This window comes from Capra hircus, chromosome 7, assembly GCF_001704415.2.
Source record: "Capra hircus breed San Clemente chromosome 7, ASM170441v1, whole genome shotgun sequence".
In the NCBI taxonomy this organism is placed as follows: domain Eukaryota; kingdom Metazoa; phylum Chordata; class Mammalia; order Artiodactyla; family Bovidae; genus Capra; species Capra hircus.
This window is the reverse complement of record NC_030814.1, coordinates 103,600,265-103,624,730: the sequence shown is the minus strand read 5'-3', so window position 1 is coordinate 103,624,730 and position 24,466 is coordinate 103,600,265. Positions and strand designations below refer to the sequence as shown.

Sequence of the window (24,466 nt, the reverse complement as noted above, 5' to 3'; positions counted from 1 at the left end):
CTCCATGCTTGTTGTCATTTATCTGAACCAGAAAATCCGCCTCCTTTAGGGATCAGGTTCCAGAGAGTTGCAGACGCACGAGTCCTGGGGACACGAGGTAGCTTGTCCTCCCAAGCCCCTTGGGGGAACCTTTCATAGACATGTACCCACATCCACTGTTGCAATAAACACCTCAGTCTCTTCTTCGTTTGGGAACATGAATCTGGAAACTGCAATCTTGCATCTTCCACAATCCAGCTGATGGGGAACTCAGCCCCACCTGAGGCTGCCATTTGGGGATCTGGGTAACCGCGCTATCGGAACATCTCCTGCCTGCCACTGGGCCCCCAGGAGCCCCAAGTCTGACAAGTTCCAAGCTTGATGGCCAATCAGCTACCCAGGGCAGATACTGCTGGACTGGGAGGACTGGGTCGACCCCAAGACCAAGAGATGTTGGGAATCAGGGCCTAAATTTAGACCAGGGAGGAGAGTGATTGATGTGAAGAGGAAGTGTCCAGAGTCTCAGATGGGGAAACTGAGGTTCAGAAGCAAGTGACTTCCGAACCCATCACCACAGAGAGCAAAGCCTGAACACTGCGTTCCCAGGTCCTGCTCCAGGGTCCCCCCAGTCCTCAATCCTGCCCCTCAGCCCCACACGTGGCCACCTGGGCTGCTAGGTAATTGTCACTGCTTTGGGAAGACTGGTGGGCAGAAAGTCAAGGCTGTCGCGGGTGGTCTAATTGGGCCCCGCCCAATGGGGCGGGGCTTCTGGCCTGGGGAGGAGCCTGAGTTGCACGGGATTCCAGCGTTCCAGGGCCGTTTTTGAGTGGCAGCTGCAGCACTATGCGACCCTGGGCAAGCTACCTCATTCTGCTGGACTCACTTTCCACACCTGCAGCTCCAGAAAAGCGACAACCTCCAGGCCACTAGAGCTGCCCTAGAGTTCTGTGGGTACTCAAACAAACCCTGTACAAGCGCAACCACAGCCACCTGAGTCCCAATTATCAGGGGGTGGAAATGACCCAAATGTCCATCAACAGAGGCTGGGTGGATAGTAAAACGTGGTGCATCTACACATGGAATATCACTTGGCCATCAAAAGGATCGAAGCGTGGATTCCTCCTGCAACAAAAGTGCCTGAACTTCCTGCTGAGTCAAAGAAGCCAGACACAAAAGGCCATATTCGATGAGCTCATCTACATGAAATGCCCAGAACGGGCCAAGTCAGAGACCAAAGCAAGCAGATGAGTGGTTGCCTGGGGCGAAGGGAGGAGGAACGGGGAGTGACGGGCTCGTGGGGACAACGTCTCCTTTGGGGCTGATGAGCGTCATTGGGAATTACAGGTGATGGTGGCACAACATTGGAAAGGTCCTAAATGCTAGGCCCACTTACAAATGCCAAATGAGTTGAATCTCAATAAAAGTGGGTTCAATCCCTGGGTCAGGAAAATCCCCTGGAGAAGGAAATGGCAACCCACGCCAGTATGCTTGCCTGGGAAATCCCATGGACAGAGAGAAGAGCCTGGCGGGCTACAGTCCATGGGGTTGCAAAGAGTCAGACAAGACCGAGGGACTAAACAAGGACAAGAAAAGCAACAACCGCCCAGACTCCACAGACAGGCAGGATCCTCCTGCCTCTGGCCTCCCTCCCACCTGCTCGGCTCCACTCTGTGGACACAGATGAGGCCTCCACCAGCTCTGCCCCGAGCCTTGCAACTACACTGAGGGGAGAGACCTGGTGTCAGCCTCCCTCGGTGTCCTCGAGCCTCAGCTTCACCTTCTGGTCAATGGGCCCCTCAACCTTCCTTAGCCTGGAGTTCCATCTGAGATCCAGACCCAAGATGGTGGTCAAGGCCACCCAACTTTCTCAGCACCTGGGGGCAATAAACCACTAAGCCCAAGCTCTTCCTCTGTGATTTTTATTTTTAAAAAAATGTACAAAAGAGAACAATTTAAGGCTTTATCAGAAATGTGGAGTCCCAGGCGGGGGCCCTGCCTCGGCCGGGTCTCTGCACCTGGAGGCTTATCCAGCTGCCCCATCGTACTGTGTGCCTCTGGGACACAGCGGGTGTTCAGAAGCATACTGTGGCCCTACTCTGTCACCCCAGGCTGACCTCTGTCCCCACAGCCTGGGCTAATGCTCTGCTGTCCCTGTCTTGAAATTCTTAATTCTTGAACAAGTGGCCCCGCATTTTCATTCTGCAAGCTATGTAGCCAGTCTTGTCTGTCTTCCTTTGAACCTGTGTTTTTCAGGCCATGCAGTACCCAGGCAGTACTCATGAGCTGAATCGTGTGGAGGTGCCCAGGCGCTCCAGCCTGGGACAGGAGTCTCTGGTTTTCAAAGGCTTTAAGGCTAGAGTCGCTGCACCTGCCACCCTTCAGCCCCCACATGGCCCTGATGACCTGCTTTCCTGAATGCCTCGTTCCTGGGCCCTCTCGCCTCCCGGACCTTGCAGTACAGCCTCGACTGAGTCCCACTCCAAAGATGAAGGGGACGGTCTCCAAACATTAGTCAGCTCTGACCTTCTTCGACTTTTCCTCTTGCTTGCCTGCCTACCAAGCTCTTGTTCATACACCAAAGCCTTAGCTAAAATGCCCTTTCCCCAGGAAGCCTTCTCTACTCCCTCTTTGGACTCTCCCAGCTCGGGGTCCTTTCCTCTGGTCCTGTGGGTCTGGAAGTATTTATGTCTGGTTCTGTCGCTCTCAGACTGGAGGCTTCTGAGGGAACATAGGCCGATGTAGACAGGTTGAATGGTTTCTCAGATCCTACTGTGGGTATCTGGTACCTTATGAGGACCAGTCCAGATATGTCAAGACTCCAGACTGGCTCTTCCTGTGTGTGATGTTGGAATGGCCCTGTTATGTTCTGAGACTCAGTTTCCCCAACTTCAATGTAGTCAGCGCAGTCCGTTCTTCATTTAGCCCCTCCTTGCTCATGTCCATGGTGGCTGGAAGCATGTGTAAACACTTTATCCTTTGAGGTTTCCACCTGACACTCAGCAGGTCATGCAGCGGGGTCTCCTGGCCTCGGAGGGTGGGTTTGGATCCTCCTGCCAGAAATGATCCCATCAAGTCTTAGGAGGCCCTGGAGGCTCAGAAAGGCCCCTACCCTATCTTCCTGGATCTCCACTCCCACACTAGGTTAGGGAGCAACACTTAGGAACAGACTGAGATGCAAAGTGGGTTCAGGCCCTGGACAGGAGGTAGAAGATGCTCTATCACTTTAAAATAGAAGAACTTTCGTTTTGACTGCATTGGGTCTTCATTGCTGCACACAGGCTTCTCTCTAGTTGTGATGGTGCAGGCTTCAGAGCATTTGGGCTCTGTAGCTTACAGCACCCGGGCTCTCAAGTTGAGGCTCGAGGACTTAGTAGTTAGGGCGCATGGGCTTGACTGCCTCACAGTATGTGGGGTCCTACTGGCCTCACCAGCGATCGAACCCTCTTCCCCTGTCTTGGATGGTGAATTCTTCCCTGGACCACCAGGAAAGTCCCTAGGAGTTCTATCATTACTGAAGATTCACCTGTGGTTCCTTCCTTTCCTCTTGGCTCCCAGAGCCTTGGAGAGGCACAGGGGCTTCTTGAACCCCCAAGCTCACCTCGGAGTACAGGGGCGGTGGGCGGAAGCGGAACTCCTCGATGTAGGCAAAGAAGGGGCCTTCCGTGCTCATGTCAGGGTCCTGCAGTAGCGGCAAGAGGCTCTGCTCCATGGCTGCCACCTCCTCATCAGGCACCACCTCGGAGTACTCAGGAGGGGCTGGAATTGAGAGCCAGGGTGGGTGAGGCTGGTGGAGGAGGAGGGCAGCCCCAGAATCAGGGGCAATGGCCAGGTGGAGCTGGTGTGGCCAGTTCTGGGGCTCCTGGGCCGTGTGCCCCTTGACTGGGATTCTTGGGGGAGACTCGGGTTGCCAACATGATTGTTCCGGAGCACTTCTACAGATGGGGGCAGTGAGTGAGGCTGGAGGGGAAGAGAGCCAGCCAGGCCTTGCCTGTCTCCCACCCATGCCCACCCACGGCAGGAGGGAGAGTTCACCTTCAGGCCGCTCTGGCAGGACCCCCAGCCCCCAGTCCATCAGGAAGCTGGCATGGCTGCCCACGCTAGACGAGCGGCTGCCGAAAGGGTGCAGGGGGATGGTGCCGATGACCAGTGGGAGCTCCAAGAGCAGCTTGGATGAGCCCGGGATGTCCACACAGACCTGGAGGGAAGTGCCATAATACAGAAGACCAGCCACCCGGGCAGCCCTGGCCACACGCGCCTTCTTACAGGAGGAGGCCCAGAGGTCCCAGCTCTAGCCTCAGGGAGGGAGGGGGACCCCAGGCTGGTTGTTGTTGCTGTTCAGTAACTAAGCTGTGTCCAACTCCGTGACCCCATGGGCTGTAGCACGCCAGGCTTCCCAGTCCTTCACCATCTCCCTGAGTTTGCTCAAGCTCATGTCCATTGAGTCAGTGATGTCATCCAACCATCTCATTCTCTGTCTCCCTCTTTTCCTCCTGCGCTCAATCTCTCCCAGCAAATGCAACCACCCCGGCCTCTGAGGATACTCTACCTTGAGGGCATAGTCCACGTGTAGCACACGACAGTGCAAGATAGAAGGACCCACGGGAGGGATCCGCAGAGCCCGGCCCTGCCACAGTGCCCGCCGCCCGGGGCCCACAGGCTCCCCCGAGAGGCTAGCCACCACGGCTCGCTTCTGTTTTCGGGCACCTCGCGCCATGAAGGTCTGGGTCTGGATCACAGCTGCCCGAGGCAGCACGGGGCGCGTGGAGCCGTTGTCGATCTCAGCGAAGACAGGGATCACGTCACCTGTTAGATGGAACCGCAGGGCCTCAGGTTCCGCATCTGCAGCCCTGACACTGGCCTTTTCCCCAATCCAGGCCCTCCCACCTGTTACCTGGCGTGTAGCCCTTGCGGTCGATCTTGGCTGAGAGGGAGACAAGGCCACGGTTACTGTACCAGGATCGGGCGATCTTTTCCCGAGCTCCGGCTTGAGGGGCCTGGTCGGGGGGTGAAGGGGCGGAAAAGGATGTGAAACTGGTCCCATTGTACCAACCACAGACCCTGTGGAGCTTCTAAACCACCCTCAGCTGAAGGAAGATTTGAGGCAGGGCCTAGCATTCTGGTTTCTAAGAGTCTGTTTATAAAATGGGTCCAGGAACGTGACCCATCTCATTAAGCTAAAAACAAGTGAACAAGCCAGGCACTTAGTGTTAATGAGTGCTCAGTAAGCCATTATTATTGTAAGCTCTGATTGTGCCCCCTTTCACAGACGAGGGACGCGTGGGAGGCTCAGAGAGGGTGAGACACTCACACAGAGCCATGAAGCAAACTGGTGCAGCTGGTTCTTGCACCTAGCTCCACCAGCATTCCCATGCCTCCCTCCCTCCCTGCCAGGGCTCCGCTGTGACCCCCACTTTGTGAGGCGAGGAGTGAGGAGCCAATCACCAGGTAGCCAGGACCCTGCCTGGGACGCCCCCAACCCATCAAGGGCAGCCACTCACCAGCAGAGCCGGTGTGTTGATATCCACAGGCTCAATAACAGTAAACACCTTCCTTGTCCGACGGGTAGGAACCCAGGGCCGGTGGAGGGTGGCTTTGATGCAGTATCTTACACTGCCGTGTTTGCCTTCAAAGGAAGTCACTAGCGTCCTGGGGGTGGACGGAAGGTCAGACCCAGAGACACCCAGGTTGGAGATCCCCAAAGGCTTTGGGGTATGAGAGACAAGAGACACTCTGGGGGGCCTCCCAGGGAGACAATCTTGGGTCTCAGTGGCCCCCGGATACCGAGCAGTGGAGTCCCAAACCTGGAAGGGGCTGCAGACTTAGGGACACTTACAGGCTCCCCCACAATCCTGCACCCCACTCGACTTACGGTGGCAGCTGGAAGCTGAATGGGAATTCATGACGCCCAGGAGGCAGCGTTGTGGTCTCTCCAGTGCCTGCAGATGGGGGTAAGAGGGGGCGGCTCAGTGGCTGCGAAGGGGCTCCCGGAGCACACAGCAAGCGCAGTGCAAGGGTCCCTCGGCTGGTACCTGGCGCGAGTAGCGTGGCACGGTGGCTCACAACCTCCACGTGCTCGCTGTAGCTCTGCGTGTACGCCGTGCTCGAGCCCGCGCTGCGAGACTCGGTCCAGTGCACATGGGCGCGCCCCCGCGCGCGCAGCTTCAGGGAGCTCACTCGCGCCGGGCCCGCTAGCTCCAGAAGCACTCGGCCGGCCACCGCCTGGCCGCCGCTGAACACGGGCTCAGAGCCTGAGCTAGCACCATCCAGTAGCACCACGAATGCCTTCACCTTGTCGAACAGCATCGCCACAGGGATACGAACTCGCGGCGAGCGGCCCCTGGCTTCGAACCCGCGGCGCGGCGGCTCTACGGCTGCAGCCTCAGGACGCGAGCCTACCAGGCGCGCGCAGGCGCACTCGAACGTCGGGCCAGAGACTCCTCACGGCCTGCGCCGGCGCCGCATTTATACGGCGGGAGGGGCGGGGCGAGATGTAGGTCCCGCCCCCGGAAGGGAATACGCCAATGGCGCGGTAAGAGGCGTGGTCTTGCCCAGGCTTGGAGCAAAATAACAAAAGCCCCGGCTTGCGGCTGGCGGCCTTCTACCCCTTGCTATCCTCTTGGACCCTGGGATGAGACAAGCATCACGGCACAGAACAAGTATCTCTCAGACTGCAGAGGTGAACAGGCAAAACCGAGGCCAGGTCACCTAGCAAGAGCGTTCTGCCGTCGGCTTAATCATCTACCGGCCGCCACTTGCAGACGTGACTCGATGCATGTCCAGCGGCCAGGTCCCTGAGAGTCTAGGACTAGCTACCTCGGGCCTCAGCTCGGCCCGCCCACCGCCTACCCCGTGCAATGGGGGAGGGAGGAAGAAGTGGCTGGGGCCTCCCAACACTGGGTGCCTGCTGCCCCCACCTATGATTTCAAACCCGCTCAGCTGGGTGACCTGGTTCAATGACATCTCGGAGCCTGAGTTTCCACAGTTTGTAGAGCCGGAACAAAATCAGCCCCGACCTCAGAAGGCCGTGCATGAATCGCGGTGTAGCCCTACTCGACCCCTCCCAGAGCCTCTCTCCGGACTCATCCACCCGCCCCTGACACACTGCCACTCAGCTGCGCCTCAGCGCTTTTGCTCCACGTTCCTTTCCAAACTTTCAGCACCTGCCCTCTCCACCCCCATTCCCCACCCTCCCCGTCTCCGCAAACTTGTTTGCTCTTTTGACCCAGCTCTTCCCCTCACAGACAGAACCAAGTACCGGGGAAACTCATGGAGTCCCCGGGTTCAGGGCTGCGGTGTGCTTTTGGGATCTTTAACCACCAAGTCGGAAGCTGCCAGTACGCGATCTGCGAAGCGCCTGCGCCCTCTGGTGGCAGCGTCATACATTGCTGCTTGAACCCACTCCCTACCTTGTTCAGTCCCTAAGTCGTATCCAACTTTTTGCCACCCCATGAACTGCAGGACACCAGGCTTCCCTGTCCTTCACTATTTCCCAGAGTTTGCTCAAACTCATGTCATGAAACCATCTCATCCTCTGTTGCCCCCTTTTCCTCCTGCCCTCAACCTTTCCCAGCATCAGGGTCTTTTCCAGTGAGTTGGCTTTTCCCATCAAGTGGCCAGAGTATCGGAGCTTCAGCATCAGTCCAGGGCTGATTTCCTTTAGGAAGTCCTAACATCCCCTACCTTGGCCATCCCTTCTGAGTCTGGCTCAGCCCGGCTGGAACCCCAGCTGAGGCCAAGACACCCCCAGTGGGAGGCGGCCATAACCAACACAACCAGTCAGTGATAGAGGTCAGGGCAAACTGGTGGAGAGCGGTAGAGGCTGTCCACTCAGTGATCAGCCTGGTGGAGGGCTCTGGGGCTGAAATAAGGCACTAGGACCTTCTCCCAGGGCCAAGTGAAGTCTAGAAAGAAGACAGGAGGCCACAGGCCCAGGAGGAGGCAGGGAATAGAGTGACCTTGGGGGGATGGGATGGCTCATACTTTCTTTTTGGTCACACAAGACTTGTGGGATCTTTTGTGACCAGGTACCAGGTATTGAACCCACGCCCCCTGTGGTGGAAGCTCAAGAGTTTTAACCACTGGACCACCAGGGTAATCCTGGGAAGGTTCATTCTGAGCCAGTGTCCTCAGTCCATTTCGCAGATGGGTTCCCCCAGAGACCCAGAGAGGAGCAGGGACTCACCAGAAGTCACGCAGCAACTCTGCTTCACTCCGCCAATACCTTAAGGAAGCTACCAGTGAGTGGGAGCAGGAGGGCTGGAGGGTGAGACCAGCTCTGATTTCCCTGATTCTCAAGGAAAGGGAAGTGCCTACAGGGCCCCTTCTTGCCTCATTCCATGCCAGCTATGCTTTGGTTTCCACAGCGCATCAGGCCAGAGCCTCCCACACCTGGCGGCTGTTTGGACAAAGTAGTAAGTCTGTAGGCAAAGCATCTAGTCTGTGCAGGGCCGGAAGTAAGGGTGCTGTGGGCAGGGAGCCAGATTTGAGCCGCATCCTGTTTCTACCCATCTTGCAGATGGGTATAGTGAGGTCTGCCTTCCCTGAAGAAGTGGCCAGGGCAGCCCAGAAAGGCCAACATCCTCTTCAGCCACACAGCAGGTGCTAGAGCACAGACTTACTCTTTCTGTCCCTGCCCTCCCCTACTTCTGCTCTCAACTGGCTGTATGGCCTAAGGGAGGAGCACCGAGGCTCAGAGCAAGCGGGGACATGTCCAAGACTCCTGATCTGATCTGACCCTACCCCAGGTCTTTGTCCTGCTTGGGATGCATTCCTACCGCCTTACCTGCAAACACCACCAAAATCCCCAATCCAGCAAACAGCCCTTCATGTAAACACTGGTAAAGGGCGCTGGCCAGGGGTGAGACACGGGCCTTCTTTGGGAATCAGAGCCCCCAGGCCTGGGGCTAATGAGACACCCTGGAGTTTAGAGAGGAGGATCTCCTAGCTCCACCAAGGGGTCCCCTGAAACCAAGGGGGTCCTGTGGGGCTCCCAGGCACAGAGGCCTTTCTGACCCCATTTCTTGACTCCAGCCCCCATAACCTTTCCTGAGTTTCATAGGGTGGGTTTGAACAGTTGCTAATCAAGGGAGGAGCCAAGAAACCCCCTGAGACAAGATTACAGGGAACAGAGACGCTCACAAAGATTAGAAGACCGACCACCTGAGACGAGATTAAGGGCATGCAAGCCCTGCTCACACCTTAATGTTATCAAAGACCCCCAGTGTTGAGCCACTATTATAAAACCCCTCATCTAGTTTTCTGGGGTAGAGACATCGTTTTTCAAGGCAGAGCCAGGTGTTTCTCCTTTGCCTGGCAAAGCAGTAAAACTATACTTTTCCACTTCACCCAAAACTTCGTCCCGACTCCTTTGATTCCTCACTGCATTATCGGGAGTGCAAGTGATTGCTAACACCTCCAGACTCCACATGGGGCGGGGCGGGGCGGGGTGGGTGGCTGAGGGGATGTCTCCACCGCACATCCTCTAGGTCAAGGGAGTCCTAGTGGGTAAGAGAGTCCCCCTCTTGAGAAGGGTTGCCAGCCCACACGGCCTCTAAAGAGCTTGGAAAGGGGCGCCCAGACCTGAGAAGAGGGGTCGGTGGCGGGGATCCTGGCTCGGGGGTGGGGGGAGATGAGCGGCTCACCTCGGAGCAGCAGCTGCCGCCATCGCAGGTACGTCTCGGCGGCCACGTAGTCGCTGGAGATGGCATTGACACCCACGCTTCGGGCCTCGAGCCAGTGCGTGACCGCCCCGCCGCGCGCCGCCACCTCGAGCGCCAGCACCCGCAGCGGCGCCGCCACCTCCAGCAGCACCCGGCCGCACAGGCGCTCCCCGCCGCGGTACGCGTCGTCCGGGCCCCGCGCCAGCTCCAGCGCGAAGCTGCGCACGCCCCCCCGGCGCATGGCTGGGCCCAGGGCTCACGGCGGGGATGGTGTGCCGGCGCGGCTCCGCCCGGCGCGCTGCTGGGCAGCGTCTGCCGACCTCTCTGGGCTCAGGGCTGGTCTTCGCCGCGCCAGACGCCCCTCCCGAGCTTTCTCCTGCTTCTGCGATCTTGTGTGGATGCCGCCGGCCCCGGGCCGGCACGCAGTTGGCTGACTTCCTGGTCCTCCGTGTCCGCCCTCGTGACGCGCTCGGGCCTCCGGAACGTGCCGCCCGCGTGTCCGCGCGTTTGACTTTGCTACCCCCCGGGGCGGGGCGGGTCCTGTTTTTGCAGGGTAGGCGCTGTTGAGTCAGAGGCGGGCGGGGGCGGATGTGGCTGGCGCGGAGCGGAGGCCACCACCCGGGATCTGTCTAGTGGGCTCACTCGTCCCCTACCCGGCGCCTTTGGACCCAGCGCGGCCCCACCCTCCTCCCTGGCCTTCCTGTCATCATCTGGTTTTCCCCAAACACGCAAAGCTGGGTCCCGTTCTTGGCCTTTGCAACGGCAGTTGCTGCTAGGACCGCCCTTCTCCAAGTCTCCATGCCCAAATGTCATCTCCTCGGAGACGTGCTCCGGACTTAATTCTTTGTGGCTCTGGCCGCTGTGTTTGTGACTGCTGTGTTCACTGTTGTGCTTCCTCCATCAGACTGGGTGTCCCCAAGGGTGAGCACTGTGCAGGGTTTCAGCACCTGATCTCACAGAAGAGGAAACTGAGGCCCCCCACAGCGGCAGTCGCTGGCCAGAGGCACCCAGCGGCGGCTGACTCAGAACTCGAACCCATGTCTGACCTCAGCCCACCGACAACTCCCCGGGGCCTTCTTGTTCTTGTGTCCCACCTATCACCCCCAGGCAGGTGGCCCACGGCTTTATCAGAGGCTGCCAGAGCCTGGGCTCTCAGCTGGATCCAGAGTAGCCTCCTTCTCCACAGGGCCCAGCATCTGCCGAGAGCCTGCCTCCCCACCTGACTCCAGCACTCTGAGCCCAAGGCCTGGAAGGACCTTTCTGATTCTACTTGTCTGAGACCTTCCCCTCCATTCTGCCCCAGAGAGGCCTCTCTAAGCCCAGGATCACAGCAGTCCCCTCCCCATGGAGTGACCTCCACCGAGTCCATTCTTCCCCTTGGCGTATGGATCCCTGAATTTAAATCCTGGCTCACCCCTCTTCACTCTGTGGCCCCAGGCAGATTGTTTCACTTCTCTGTGTCTCCCCATCCTACCCTGGTCAGGTTCTGGTGAACAGTTGTCATTATATTGGCTGTATACAGCAGATGCTCAATCCATGTTCATCAAAAACAGAATGGCCCTCCTCACTCATGTCACTTCCCCCTCTGGACCGTGACCTACAGTCCCACTGGAGCCTGACCCCTACAAGGTGCTCTGGCAAAGCGAGCTGGAGGGACGTCCTGACCTACGTCCCCTGCTCTCTGCAGGTCCCTCTCTTGGTACCAAGTGGGACTTGTGCAGATGTCCTCAGGGAGGCGTGGAGTTCAGGCCTGGAAGACCACTAGGCTAGGCAGGGACGGGCTCACCTTGACCCCCACATCCGGTCTGGAATCCCCAGGGCCCTGGTGTCCACCTCCCATGTTGCGATATGAGTGTCCACCAGCCACACACAACAGGCAGCAAGTGGGCTGGTCCTGCTTTATTTGGAACTGGCAAGGACCCCTCTCCTGGCTGCCCCACACCCACCTGGGGCCTGGAGAGAGCCGAGGGTCACGGAGGGGCGTACCGCAGGAATCAGGGGACCAGAGGAAGCTCCAAGCTCCCCCAGCTCCCATCAGGGAGGAAGCAGACCTGCCCTCCCCTGCCGTCTGGCCCTACTCTCTGCCCGAACAGTCTGGGTGGGGTGCAGTGGTTCGGGCCCCAGTCCACTCAGCCCAACTCAGCTTCGGCTCCTTGAACTCCAAGAGGCGCCACTGTACAGGGCTTCTTGGATGGCGTGGAAGTGGCGGCCACACGATGGCCAAAATTGAGGGGTCCGGTGGCAGGCAGGGCTGTCACCCGCAGTCTGAAGGGGCCACGGGTGGCCACCAGTGTGGGGGACTCCGAGCCACCTGGTCTAGGGGGCCGGAGCCAGGCCAGGGAGGCAGGGCGGGTGGGGGTGGGTGTATGGCTTGGGCGATGAGGCCAGGCAGGGCCTGCAGGGAGGTGCCCAACGCATCCAGGCGGCTTTCAAGGGCAGCCAGGCGGGCCTCAAGCTCCTCGTGCTGGGCGTGCAGCTCGGACATGAGGTCGTACATGACATTCTGGGTCTGCCGGACAGAGAGGCGGGAGAGAGAGGAGAAACCAGGTGAGCGAGAGGGAGGGATGGGCACAGAGAGACGGCTGGGCAGCCCAGGTTGGGTGGTGACCCACTAATTGGACCCAGCCCAGCTGAAGGTCTCTTGGGTGGACCCCAGGGAGTGGTGGGAGAACAGGTGAGGCGAGACACAGGTCTTGAATGCCAGGCTTGGGCCCAGCAGTCCAGGGAAGGTCAAGAGGGGTCCTGGGGCCCAGTGGGTGTGACCAGAGTTGCTCTGAGGGGATGAACTAGCCACATGGTGCATAAAATCAGAGGGTGGTCTTGGGTGATTCTGGACTGACATTGCTCCAGGCTGGGAACATGGTCGAGGGGGAGGAGGCTAGCTTGTGAACTGTCCCCCGCTTCCCACATTAGACTGGGGGGGGATGGGGGTCTTGGGGGAGAGGTGACCGCACCAAGAATCTGACTCCATCACAGACCAGCGGACACGACCGCCACAACAGTCACTGTTACAGCAGGTGGTGGGGTGTCCCTGCCACCTCGACTGCTTCTCACAACCCAGCAAGCAGGGGTGTCCAACCAGATGAGCCGGGGAGTTGTAGGGGGAGGGAGGCGGGACACACACGGACAGCCCTCGGTGCAGATGTTGCTGTAGCCACCAGGTGGCGCTAGACCATGGTCTTCCGTGGTCCATTCTCAGCCCAGCTCTCTGCCGACTAGACCTTGTGCCCCGGTACCCACCCGCCCTCCGGGGGCGGTCCGCAGCTCACCACCCATTCTGGCCTCAGGCTTGTGTCACCCCACCCTCCCTCGCCATGCTCTGGCTTTGTGGGAGGGAGACGGATCATCCACACCACAGCTCCTTTCTGCACCCGCCCCGAATCTTTACTTGGGCCTGCCTTCCACCTTTTCCTGTTACTGGTAAACAAATCCCATCCCAGGGGGAACAAATGCCTCTGGGGCTCTCTAGGGCCACAGACCCTCATCCCAGCCTGTCTCAAGGGACCACACAGTCCCCAAGGCCACGGAGTAACATCTGGAAGCATCCAGCCCTCGGATTGGAGAAGGAAATGGCAATCCATTCAGGTATTCTTGCCTGGAGAATTCTGTGGACAGAGGAGGCTGGCAGGCTGCAGTCCGTGGAGTCACTAGAGTTGGACACGACTGAGCAACTGAACAAACAGCCGCTGGATGGTTCTTTTTGGCCCTCTCTGAGGTTTAAGTTTTTATTAGAATATATATTTTGTTTTCGTTGGAGAGATACAAATTAAATCGGCAACCTTGGAAAGCATTAAAATTTAATACTGGAAAACATTTTAACCTCATTAAATTAAAAAAAAAAATTAGAAACCGTATCATCTAATCCAGTGAAAGACTTACTTCAAAGAAACCTTCCTTAAATGTATTTTGAGAGGAGCATACTGCTGTAATTACAGGTTTAAATAACTTTAAGCAATTCACATTTTAATCATCTATACTCATGAAGTAAGGATGATAATGGATAATCCAGACTATAATATACCTCAGTTTTTCAAAGGCATTTAATATATATATTTGGAGCTGTTATCTCATTTGCATCAAATTAATTGGCCAAGGACTTCTATATGCTGTTTGGATTATGCTCTTTCTACTACCAACTGAATTATTTCTTCAGGCTTCTAGAATGGTTTTTCCTCTGTAACACTACCTTCCAAATTAAGTTTATGTAGGTTAGTATTAAATTAAATTGCATTCTTGTTTTCTTTTGGCCATACTGCACGGCTTGCATGATCTTGGGGGGTACAGCAGTGAAAGCCTGGAATCCTACCCATAGGCTACTAGGGAACTCCCTTAAATTGCATTTGCTTGCTAATGATGAAGAGAGTGAGTCCAAAATGTGATGAGTATGACTAGTAAAATAGAAGAGGACTTCACATTTTCTAAGGATAATATTAAATTAGGCTCAGATCTATTAACTGATTAGGAGATGGAGTCAATTGGCAAAGTTCACACGTGAACTATTTGTGAAAGGGCAGATGGGAGTTGAGAACAGCGTGACAAACATTCTAAGAGCTTGCCCAACTGAAGTTGAGTCAGCTGACATATCTTCTAAAGGATGAATACAAAGCAAGAAATTGGAAGGGACTTGATGTTAGAACTACCAACCAGATCCATGTCTAACACAAAGTGGCCTTACAGAGCTCTGGCGACCAACTTTAATCTCCTCAAAGATATTTAATTGCTATACAAATAAGCTTTCTCCTGAGGCTCTGCTCTCTTGCTTAGTTAGTCGCCAAGTCATGCCTGACTCTTTGCGACTGCATGGCTTGTAGTCCGCCAGGCTCCTCTGTCCATGGGATTCTCCAGGCAAGAATGCTAGAGTGGGTATTCATTTCCTTCTTCGGGGGATCTTCCTGACCCAGGGATTAAACCCGGGTCTCCTGCATTGGCAGGTGGAGTCTTTTACCACTGAGCCGCTTGGGAAGTCTATAATTTGAATGTATATTCATAGCAAAAGAAATTTGTTTTTCTTTTAAACTTTAGAGCCTCTATGTAGCTGACATGTCTAAATATGAAAGTACCACTTCACCAATTTAGCCCGCTAATTACATATTCTTATTAGAGCTATTAATTTAAAGTGTAAAATAGCCGCCAACATTCCAAAGTAAAGATTTTACACACAGATGTAGATTTCTGGCATCTCTCTAACAAGGCAGGACCCTTGCAGACAGGACTCACGTGCCCAATGGCTGCCCCCTGCCCTGCACCCCTGGCCTGTACCATGGACACCAGCACTTTCTCCCTCCCTGGCAGGAGCTGGGCCTGGTTCTTTACTGAACACCCCTCCTCCTCGTCCTCCTCCTCCTCCTCTACCCGGCTTCCCTGATGGCTGAGATGGGAAAGAATCCGCCTGCAATGCAGGAGACCCAGGTTGGATCCCTAGGTTGGGAAGATCCCCTGGAGAAGGGAATGGCAACCCACTCCAGTATTCTTGTCTGGAGAATTCCATGGACAGAGAAGCCTGGTAGGCTACAGTCCATGGGGTCACAAAAGAGTCAGACATGACTGAGCAATTAACATTCCTCATCCTCCCCTGAAGGCCCAACAACCCCTTCTGGCCCCCGGAGCTGCCCCACCTTGCCCTGCCCTCCTCACCTTGGCCAGGTCTGCGAGTGTGTTGGTCTGGTCATTCAGCTTCCCTTGCTCAATCTTCACACTCCGGAGCCTGGGGGACAGGTGGGCAGGTGGGGTTGTGCAGAGGCTGCAGTGGGGTCAGGGGTCTTCCATGCAACTCACCCCACCCAGAGTCACCTTGTGGGGTATGCAGCTGGGGGATGAGGGGCAAGCTGGAGGTCCCCTTGCAGCCCGTCCCCTCCTGGCATGCAGGGGGCAGCAGGGCCTGGGGGATGGTTCAGCACACATGCACTAACCCCCAGGGAAGAGACTTACTTCTGCGCTCTGGTGGGACCCGGCGGAGCAGAGAGAAACCACAAGGCAATTTTAATCTCAGCACAGCTGGGAGGCCCGTACCCAACCCGGCCCACCTCCCATGTGCGCCGCCCCATGGCCCTTGCTCTTGGGAGAGGTCCAGCCTCTGAGGGGGTGGTACCCGCCCTCAGGGATGCATCGTGTCTCTGCTTCCTCTCTCCAACAGGGCCCTCCCAGCAAATGCAGCTGCCTGCAGCCCTGCAGCCGTACTGCGCGCCAGCCTGTACCAAGCTCCTGGCCCTGGAGATGGCATTTAGTCCAGAAAACTGTGCCCACACATTTCCTGAGGGGGGAACCGGGGCTTAGAGGGGGGCAAAGCCGGTGCCTACTGGCCTCCTACCAGGACTTGAACCTGAACTGCCACCCAGCCTCTGGGACCTTGGGCCTAGGGACGGCTCCCTGTGCGGGCGTGGGGGTTCGTCCTCACCCCTGCTCTCCGCCCCTTCTGTAGCCAGCCCAGGGAGACCATTTCAGGCAGGCCTCTTTTTTCCCTCCTCACTGGTCCAAACTCAACCCCTGCACGTCCAACATGTGACAGACGCTTGGAGAGGACCCCTGGGTCCCACCCATCCTGGGTGTTGTCAGCAACCCTGGGGGGACCTACTTCTCAGTCTGGAGAAGTGGAGGCAGATACTGGCAACCCCAATACTGGAAGTCTGGGGGTGCCCTGGAGAGGAAACGGAGGCTTGCTGAGGACCCACGGACATGCCTGCCCTGGGGAAGTCATTCTTGGCATCTCTGGAACCTTCCTGTTGCAGGTTGGATGGTGTCCCCACAAAAGACATGCTGAAGTCCTAACCTCCAGCACCTCACAATGTGACTGTTTGGAAACGGAGTCTTTACAGATTTAATCAGGTTAAGATAACTGGTATACTGGTATCCTTATAAAGGGGGGAGATTTGGATGCACACAGGGAGGGCATTTGAAGATGGAGGATCGGAGCAATGCAGTGGGGCTGCCAACAGCTAGGAGAGATGCCCGTGATGCCCTTCCCCCAGTGTCCTCAGAGGGAGAATGGTCCTGCCAACACCTTGATGGTGGACTTCTGGCCTCCAGAGTGGTGCAATCACAAATTCTGTTTGAAACCACCCAGCTTGTGGTACTTTGTTAAAGCAGCCCTAGGAAACGCGTACACTGTATGCTGTCCCCAGTCCATCCCCTCTGAGACCCTGTCTCCCTTTCCACCGGCTGCTCATACCACACTCCCGCTGTGGGGGCTCTCCAGCTCAGAAGGTGCCACGGCTCCCTCATGCCTGCAGGCGGCACCTCTTGTCTGCTGGGCACTCTGCTCATTCCCACTGCCCACCTTTGTCCAAACTGGGCGCACTCCTTGGTATGCATGCCCACCTCTTGGTTCCTACCCAAACCCCATCCATCTTCCAGGCCCTAGTCCAAATGTGCTTGATTTCATCAGCTGTTCTTATAAGGCTGATCTGAGGGGGGTGCAGGAGGACCTGAAGGTGAGTGAGATAGTCCTGCCCCAGAGCAAAAGAGCACAGGTCACTCACAGAGCAGGTGCCTTCGCCACTGACCTAACTGTCCTCAGTTCCTACCCTCCAACTTCTCCCAGAGAACTTTCAGGGATATCCCTTAGAGCAAGGTCCAGAGCAGAGACGTGTCTGTGCCCCGCAAGCCTGGCACACCAGCTGGTGGAGGAAATTCTTGTGGGATAACCAAATGAACATATCGAGGGTGTCAACAACAACAGCAGTCCCCATTTTCAGGAAATACTATGTGGCAGACAGGCGCAGGCAAGCCATCTGGTCACCCCAACTGTGTTCGATCCACACTCCATTCCTGGAGAAGAGGGATGTCACCACTGTTTCCACTTTACAGATAAGCAAATGAAGCCTGAAGTAGCATAGTCACTGTGCTCAGGCCCCACAGTTAGGTGGCAGAGACCAGACTGGGACCCCGTGGTCAGGAAACAATCTTTGAAGGGTCAACAAGGAGGGCTGTAGGGTTTTGTGAGCAAACAGGACAAACACTTGGGCACAGTGATGCCAAGTAAGTGGGGTACTGATTTCTTTCCCTGCTTCGTAGGTGACAATGGAAGCAGAGGTTGGGGTACCATGTGTTAACTGAATACTTGCTCTGTGCCATGAGCTATGCCAGGCATTTTTGCATATCACTCCATTTAGACCTCCCCACAGTCTTGTGAAGTAGAGATTGCTATCACGATAAATTAATTCAACCATAACAGTAAACACAATAAATGTAAATGGATTAAACTCTAGCTAAAAAACAAGGGTGGTACAGTAAACACGATAAACGTTAATGGACTAAAGTCTCTAGTTAAAAGACAAGGATGATAGGGGCTCAAGAAGACTTTCAGGTTAACGGATCTGTTCATTATCTTGACGGTAGCGATAGTTTCATGGGTGTACACATACGTTAATACGGACCAAACTGTGCACTCTAAATAGCTGCAGTTGACTGCATGTTGCTCATACTTTAATAAAGCTATTCTTTAAAAAGAGGCGAAATGAGTAAACAGGATTTAAAAAATTAAAGTCAGCTAGCTGAGCCTCCTCACTCACGGCCTCGTCTTCTACGACCACACTACCCTACGGTGCCCCAGTAGCTGACCACGCTAGCCACACCCTGGAGCCTCCCCACAGCAAGCTGCCTGACTCTCCTGCTCACACAGGGGTTTGCAGTGTTGCCTCCCATCTCTGTTCCTTATGGCTGACTCGATCGCCTTCCTGCTGTACTAGTTCAGGCCCTAACACTGTTTTCCTCACTCTCTGATTCATCAGCCCCTGAGTCTGGCGGAGGAGTTCTTAGGGCAAGAATCCATCTGATTTTCCTGCTGCTGCTGCTAAGTCGCTTCAGTCGTGTCCAACCCTGTGCGACCCCATAGATGGCAGCCCACCAGGCTCCCCCATCCCTGGAATTCTCCAGGCAAGAACACTGGAGTGGGTTGCCATGTCCTTCTCCAATGCATGAAAGCGAAAAGTGAAAGTGAAGTCGCTCAGTCTAAGGAAGCCCAATTGTGAATGAGGTTTTCCAGAATGTAAGAGCTGGGAATGCATAGGCTCATTCTGAAAAGTGCCTTAAAACGCTTGAAAATTTTAAATCAGGTACTATGTGACTCAGCTCTAATTTATTGTTGAGTGCCGGATCCCATAGAATTTGGACATGTTTAAGTTCTGGGCTGCGCACTGTTCCATACCTCCTATATGTAGCCAGTGAACATTGAAATGTGACTTGTCTGAATAAGAACAGGTTGTAGGTGTAAAATACCCACCAGACTGCAAAGATTTAGCATCAAAAACTTTCTAAAATATTAATGGTTTTTATATTAGTCACATATTAGTAAGTGACAGTGATTTTTATATATTAGGTTGAATATATCAAAATTAATTTCACTTATTTCTTTTCACCTTTTAGAAATATGGGTACTAGAAAATTTTAAACTATGTATGTTACTCACATCATATTTCTTGTGGACAGTGATTGGCATATTACGGTTTATAGGCCAAGTTCTGGGCAGCTGTTTGTTTTAGAAAACAAAATGTTGCTGGAACATAGTTACACCCATTCACCTTGCTACCTTCCTGCCACAACAGCAGAGTTGAGCAGTTGCAATAGAGGCGTTTCGGCTCACAAAGCCTGAAATAATAAATATCTGGTCCTTTACAGAAGAAATCTGCGAGCTCTGGCTGAACACTGGATTCACCTGAGGAACTTAAGCTTGAGCTCAGGCTGTATCCCAGACTCTCCTGTAACTGGCATTTGGTATGGCCTATGGGATTTTAAAAAGCACTCCCTAGGTGACCCCAATGCACAGTCAACATGATAACTACTTGATTAATTCTCAGGAAAAAGGGACAACAGAGAAAATTAAGTAATCTCTAATTACCCCACATGATCATACAAATCAGGCCACAAATTTAATTCTGAGCTTCCTGGAAGCCAAAGCAAAAAGGGGAAGCTACTTTCGTGTCCAAGGGGAAAGGCACTTTGGCTATTCCAGAGAATAAAATATGCTTCCTGCCACTGATGTTGGGTGGTCTGCGTGATTTATCAAAGGTGATTGTCCTGGAAAAGTGCTGGTCCCACTATCCCACCCAGCACCAAAGCCGTAGGCCCCAACCAACCGACCACCCGGAACGGGAATGGTCCTGATGTATGTAGCCACGACGAGCTGCCTGGCCTCGTCTGCAGCCTCCTCCCCGCGAGCCAGGGCTGCCTCTGTGCCAGGTGGACACAGAAACGCGAGTGGGAAAGGTGCTGGACTTACTGATGGATGGCTTGGAGGAACTTACGCTGGTGTTTCCGAACCCGGGCCTGGTCTGGCTTTTTCACCAGCCTGGTGTGTTTGTAGATGAGCCACGTCTCCCTGAGAACGTTAGCAGCGGCGTTTTTCACCTGAGGCCGAAGAAAGAACAGTTCCTTGCTGCTGCTGCTGCTCACTCAGTCATGTCCAACTCTTTGTGGCCCCATAGACTCTAGCCTGCCAGGCTCCTCTGTCCATGGGATTTTTCAGGCAAGAATATTGGAGTGGGTTGCCATTTCCTCCTCCAGGGGATCTTCCCGACCCAGGGGTCAAACCTACATCTACTGCATTGACAGGTGGATTCTTTACCATTGAGCTACCTGGGAAGCCTTGAGTAGGCACAAAACTATGGAGGGTTCTGGAAACTTCTGGAAACTTCCAGAAACTCCCAGAAACTGGAATGGAAGTGTCCTTCTGGGGTCCTGGGACTGTAAGGTAGGGCATGTTTACCCAGCCACATCTGTACTGTGTGTGTGTGTGTGTGTGCATGCATGCGTGTCTAACAAACATCACTCACCACAGGCCAGGCCCTTTCTATACATCTTGCTAATGTTACCTCGGTGAACCTACACATGGTGGAACCTCTCTCACTTTACATGTGAGGAAACAGGCACAGAGAGACCCACCTGCTGAGGTCATACAGCTTATAAGTTGCACCTGGCTGCCTGCCTCTTGTTGAGCGGCCCACGGCTGGGCTCTGACTGAGCATGGAAGTGGCCGTAGCCACGACTCTGTGCACAGCTCAAAGGCGTTCACATGGCGCAGCTCAGGGCACTCGGCATACACAGGCAGCATGGTGTGACCCACGGGCACACGTGCAGAAGTAAGGCGGGGAGAGCCAGCCCTGACGACCAGGAGGTGAAATGGCTGTGACGGGGCTGGTGTCCTCACCCGCTTGGTGAGCTGAGTGTCCATCATGAAGTTGTGCACGTGTTTCTCTGCCTTGGTGAGCTCCAGCTTCCGGGCCACCACAGCCACCACGAGTGCCGTGCAGCCAGCCCCCTGCATGAAGAAGGTGAGGGGGCATGTCAGAATCCACCTCATATGGGTCGCAAGTAGGACACCCTCCCTCCTCCAGGAAGCCTTCCTGGTTCCCCTCTCACCTTTGCCCTCCAAACCTGCAGGGTTGGCAAATCCCATCTTCTGAGTTCACTGACTCTAAATCCCCCCTTGCTTAACACCACCCAGTGTCCAGGGAGTCTGCGCCATACATTAGTCCATTCGATTCCCAGCAACCCCAGGAGGCAGGACCACTCTTGCCCCTCTTTGGCAGAGGGGAAGAGTGAGGCTCAAAGATAAAGAAAAGGACAAGAGGCAGGAAGGATCTGCCTGTACATTTGGGGCTGATGCCCATGGAGGTGGAAGATGGGAAGAATTTCCATCCAGGCTTCGGGGTCCACATGATGGAGACAGAGACCCAGCTGACACGTTGCTGACCAGTAATGCGGTAACTGGTAGGGTCAGAACCGTGGTGAGAAAGAAGGTCAGGTCAGCTGACCATGGTGGGGCATTTTCAGGGCAGCAGGGGCAAAATATAGGTCCCAGGATGCGGAGAAGTAAGGGTCGTCTCCCCTGTGATGGGGCTCCCTGCTCTTAGCAACCACCCTCCCCAGTATGTCCTGAATGGCAGCCAGTCCCCCAGCGAGGGAAGGAGGCCAGAGAGGACTTGCTTGTCCACTTGGTGGCCACTTGAGAGGCAGAAGTGCAGGAGGGAGGACCCAAGGAGGAGGGCAAGGCTGCCAGGCAGGAGTAGGGGGTGGACAGTGAAGAGTGATGGAGGAGGGAGAGAAAGGGGGCATTCAGCCACTGAGAATCGGGATCCTGGGAGCACAGGACATCCAGCTTTCGTCTGCCCAGAAGTGGCCAGGGAGCAGGTGGCAGGGGCCGCTGAGGGGGGCCGCTGAGGGGCCGGAAGGCAGCTCCCTGGTTGTACCAAGGCTCTCTCTGGCACCTCAGCTGCCCACTGCTTCCTCCTGTGGGTGCTGCATACAGGATGGAAGGAAGAAAGAGACCGAAACCCAGCCCCTTGGGGACCAGGGGAGAGGCTAGTTTTTCTTACAGATGGAAGTAAACATTTGTGGGGAAGGGTGAGCACAAAGTCACCCCTTGAGGAGATCCCATCATGCATTTCTGGCCAGGATATGGGTCTTGGGAGGACTCAGGAGTCTGTGTTCAAGAAAAGCCCTGTCTAAAACATTCTCTGACATAAATCGTCCCAGTGTTTTCTTAGGTCAGTCTTCCAAAGCAATAGAAATAAAAATAAACAAATGGGAACTAGTCAAACTTACAAGCTTTTGCACAACAAAGGAAACCACAAAAAAAAAAAAAAAAAGAAAAAAGACAGCCTACAGAATGGGAGAAAATATTTGCCAATGATGTAACAGAAAAGGGCTTAATTTCCAAAATACATTGACAGCTCATACAATCAACAACAAAAAACAAACAGCCCAGTTGAAAACTGAGCAGAACACATTCACAGATATTTCTCCAAAGAAGACATACAAATGGCCCATAGGCGCATAAAAAGATGCTCAACATCTGTGCCAGAAATGCAAATCGAAACGATAATGAGGTACATCCTCACACCTGTCAGAATGACCACCATTAAAAAGTCTACCAAGAACAAATACTGGAAAGGGTGTGGAGAAGAGGAAACCCTCCCGCACTGTCGATGGGAATGGACGTGGGTTCAGTCACTACGGAAAACGGTGTGGAGGTTCCTCAGAAAACGAAAAATGGAATTATCATACCATCCAGCAATCCCACTCCTGGGCAGATACCTAGACAGAACTACAATTCACAAAAGTACATGCAGCCCTATATTCAAAGCAGCACCATTCACAATAGCTAAGAAGTGGAAACGATCTAAATATCCTCTGACAGATGACTGGACACAGATGTGATTACATATACACGATGGAATACTACTCAGCTATAAAAAAAGAATAAAATAATGCCTCTTGCAGCAACATGGGTGAGACTAGGCATTATCATACCAAGCGAAGTAACTAAAAACAAGAAAGACAAATACCATATGGCATCACTTACATGTAGAATCTAAAACGTGGCACAGATGAACCCATCTACAGCGCAGAAGCAAGCTCACAGACATAGAGAGCAAACCTGTAGTTGTCAGCAGGGAGAGGGAGGTGGAAGGGAGGGGTGGAAGGGTGGGATTAGCAGACACTGTTACACACAGAACGGGGAAACCAGGCCCTACTAATACAGCAGAGGAGACTATATTCAGTATCCTGTGAGAAACCATAATGGAAAAGAATATTTAACAAAAAGAATGTTTTCTGTGTATAACCGGGACATTAGCTATAAGCAGAGATCGGCACAACATTGTAAATCAACTATATTTCAATAAAAAGTTAAAAACAAAACTCCCTGTCAACTGGGGCAAAGAACATATTGGGAACCTCCATGTGGAATACTATGCAGCCAGGAAAAAGACGGGCTGGTGGCCAGTGTGCCACACAATAGCACAGATGCCACATCCAGCCAGAGACTCTGAGTTTCGAGGAGGCCATGCTGGGATGCCTTGAAGTTCAAGGATGAGCACATGTGCGTTCTTTAACATACTGGAAGGGGGTGGGCCACGGAACAGTGACAGGGAGGGCACACACTTGGACAAGGATGGCAGAGGAGATGATAACAGGAGAATAAGAAACAGAAGGTGGCTTGAAAGACCAAGGTGTGGCTTCATGTGGCGCCTGGCTATGTGGCAACAGAGAAGCAAGAAATACCCCAGGGTACAAACACTCCTGCGTCTGCTGGAGCCGAGGGCCAGGGGTGAGCTGCAGGCTAAATACCAAACTCAGTTTCTGGAAGGAGGCTCATTCCAGTGGAGATAACACGGCTTTTCTGTTTCACTGTGGGTTTTCTGGGTTTAAAGTCATCTTATCTGAATACTTTGGTTTCTTTATTTGTAAAGTTCATTTGAGGTCTTCCCTGGTGGCTCACTAGTAAAGGACTCGCCTGCCAATGCAGGAGACGCGGGTTTGACCCCTGCATCAGGAAGATCCCCTGGAGAAGGGAACAGCTACTCACTCCAGTATTCTTGTCTGGAGAACTCTATGGACAGAGGAGCCTGGCAGGCTATAGTCCACGGGGTCGCAGAGTTGTACATGACTGAGAGACTGACATGCTCACGTTTCCTCATAGCAGTGGTTGGGGGGTGGGTTGCTGATAAGGCTCAAGAGTGGGTGCGGGGCCTGCGTTCCTTTAACCTGGCCTCAGGTGATCTCTGGATGAGCTTCTGTGGTTCTCCTGATTGTCCAACTGACCTCTCTGGAATGAAGACCGCTTCTCCAAGTATTTCATCGCCTTCCAACGGTTGGAGGTTTTAGTTCCGTAGAAGAGCTCAAAGATACTATTATGTGTGTCCCTGAGGCAGAACCGGGGCCCTGCCCCAAGGTTGCGCTGCGGGTTCCAGCTGCTCCTCTCCTGTCTCGGTATCCCCTCCCCTGGTCAGCCACTCTTTGAAAGGTTTCTGTGCCCACAGGGTCCTGCTCAATTTCAATTTGTGAAAAAATTAACACAAACAAGCCAAAGGAAGCCAACCTAATCCACCCCC

At 54.3% G+C, this 24,466-nt stretch overlaps 2 protein-coding genes across 6 annotated transcripts in view; both read right to left on the bottom strand.

Moving 5' to 3' along the window:
* On the bottom strand, window positions 1,883–10,196 carry ARRDC2 (arrestin domain containing 2). Of its 2 annotated transcripts, none has more exons than XM_018051412.1 (8): window positions 9,621–10,196; window positions 5,849–5,915; window positions 5,478–5,625; window positions 4,871–4,973; window positions 4,526–4,782; window positions 4,012–4,174; window positions 3,578–3,735; window positions 1,883–3,029 (listed from the first exon to the last, which is right to left on the bottom strand). In XM_018051412.1, the coding sequence occupies exons 1-8, from the start codon at window positions 9,877–9,879 to the stop codon at window positions 2,976–2,978; spliced, it is 1,209 nt and encodes a 402-aa protein (XP_017906901.1). In that variant the 5' UTR covers window positions 9,880–10,196; the 3' UTR covers window positions 1,883–2,975. The 2 variants fall into 2 exon arrangements, with proteins under 2 accessions (XP_017906901.1, XP_017906900.1); XM_018051411.1 differs by lacking the exon at window positions 9,621–10,196 and adding an exon at window positions 6,009–6,408.
* KCNN1 (potassium calcium-activated channel subfamily N member 1) overlaps window positions 11,523–24,466 on the bottom strand; it is a 28,580-nt gene continuing 15,636 nt past the window's right edge. For 2 of the 4 annotated variants that reach the window (XM_018051407.1, XM_018051408.1), the window contains 5 exons: window positions 20,779–20,889; window positions 19,852–19,979; window positions 15,567–15,575; window positions 15,273–15,342; window positions 11,523–12,147 (listed from right to left, as the gene is read on the bottom strand). In XM_018051407.1, the coding sequence (XP_017906896.1) occupies window positions 11,893–12,147; window positions 15,273–15,342; window positions 15,567–15,575; window positions 19,852–19,979; window positions 20,779–20,889 (573 nt within the window). In that variant the 3' untranslated portion in view covers window positions 11,523–11,892. The remainder of the gene's footprint in view (window positions 12,148–15,272; window positions 15,343–15,566; window positions 15,576–19,851; window positions 19,980–20,778; window positions 20,890–24,466) is intronic. The other 2 variants (XR_001918370.1, XM_018051410.1) reach the window with 2 other exon arrangements.

Excerpts from the sequence above, each read along its gene's own strand:
- ARRDC2 (XM_018051411.1), bottom strand. The coding sequence starts at position 6,282 with ATGCTGTTCGACAAGGTGAAGGCATTCGTGGTGCTACTGGATGGTGCT. Across the intron at positions 4,783-4,870 it reads CCGCAAGGGCTACACGCCAG|GTGACGTGATCCCTGTCTTC; the intron begins GTAACAGGTGGG and ends TCCATCTAACAG. Across the intron at positions 4,175-4,525 it reads ACGTGGACTATGCCCTCAAG|GTCTGTGTGGACATCCCGGG; the intron begins GTAGAGTATCCT and ends ACTTCCCTCCAG.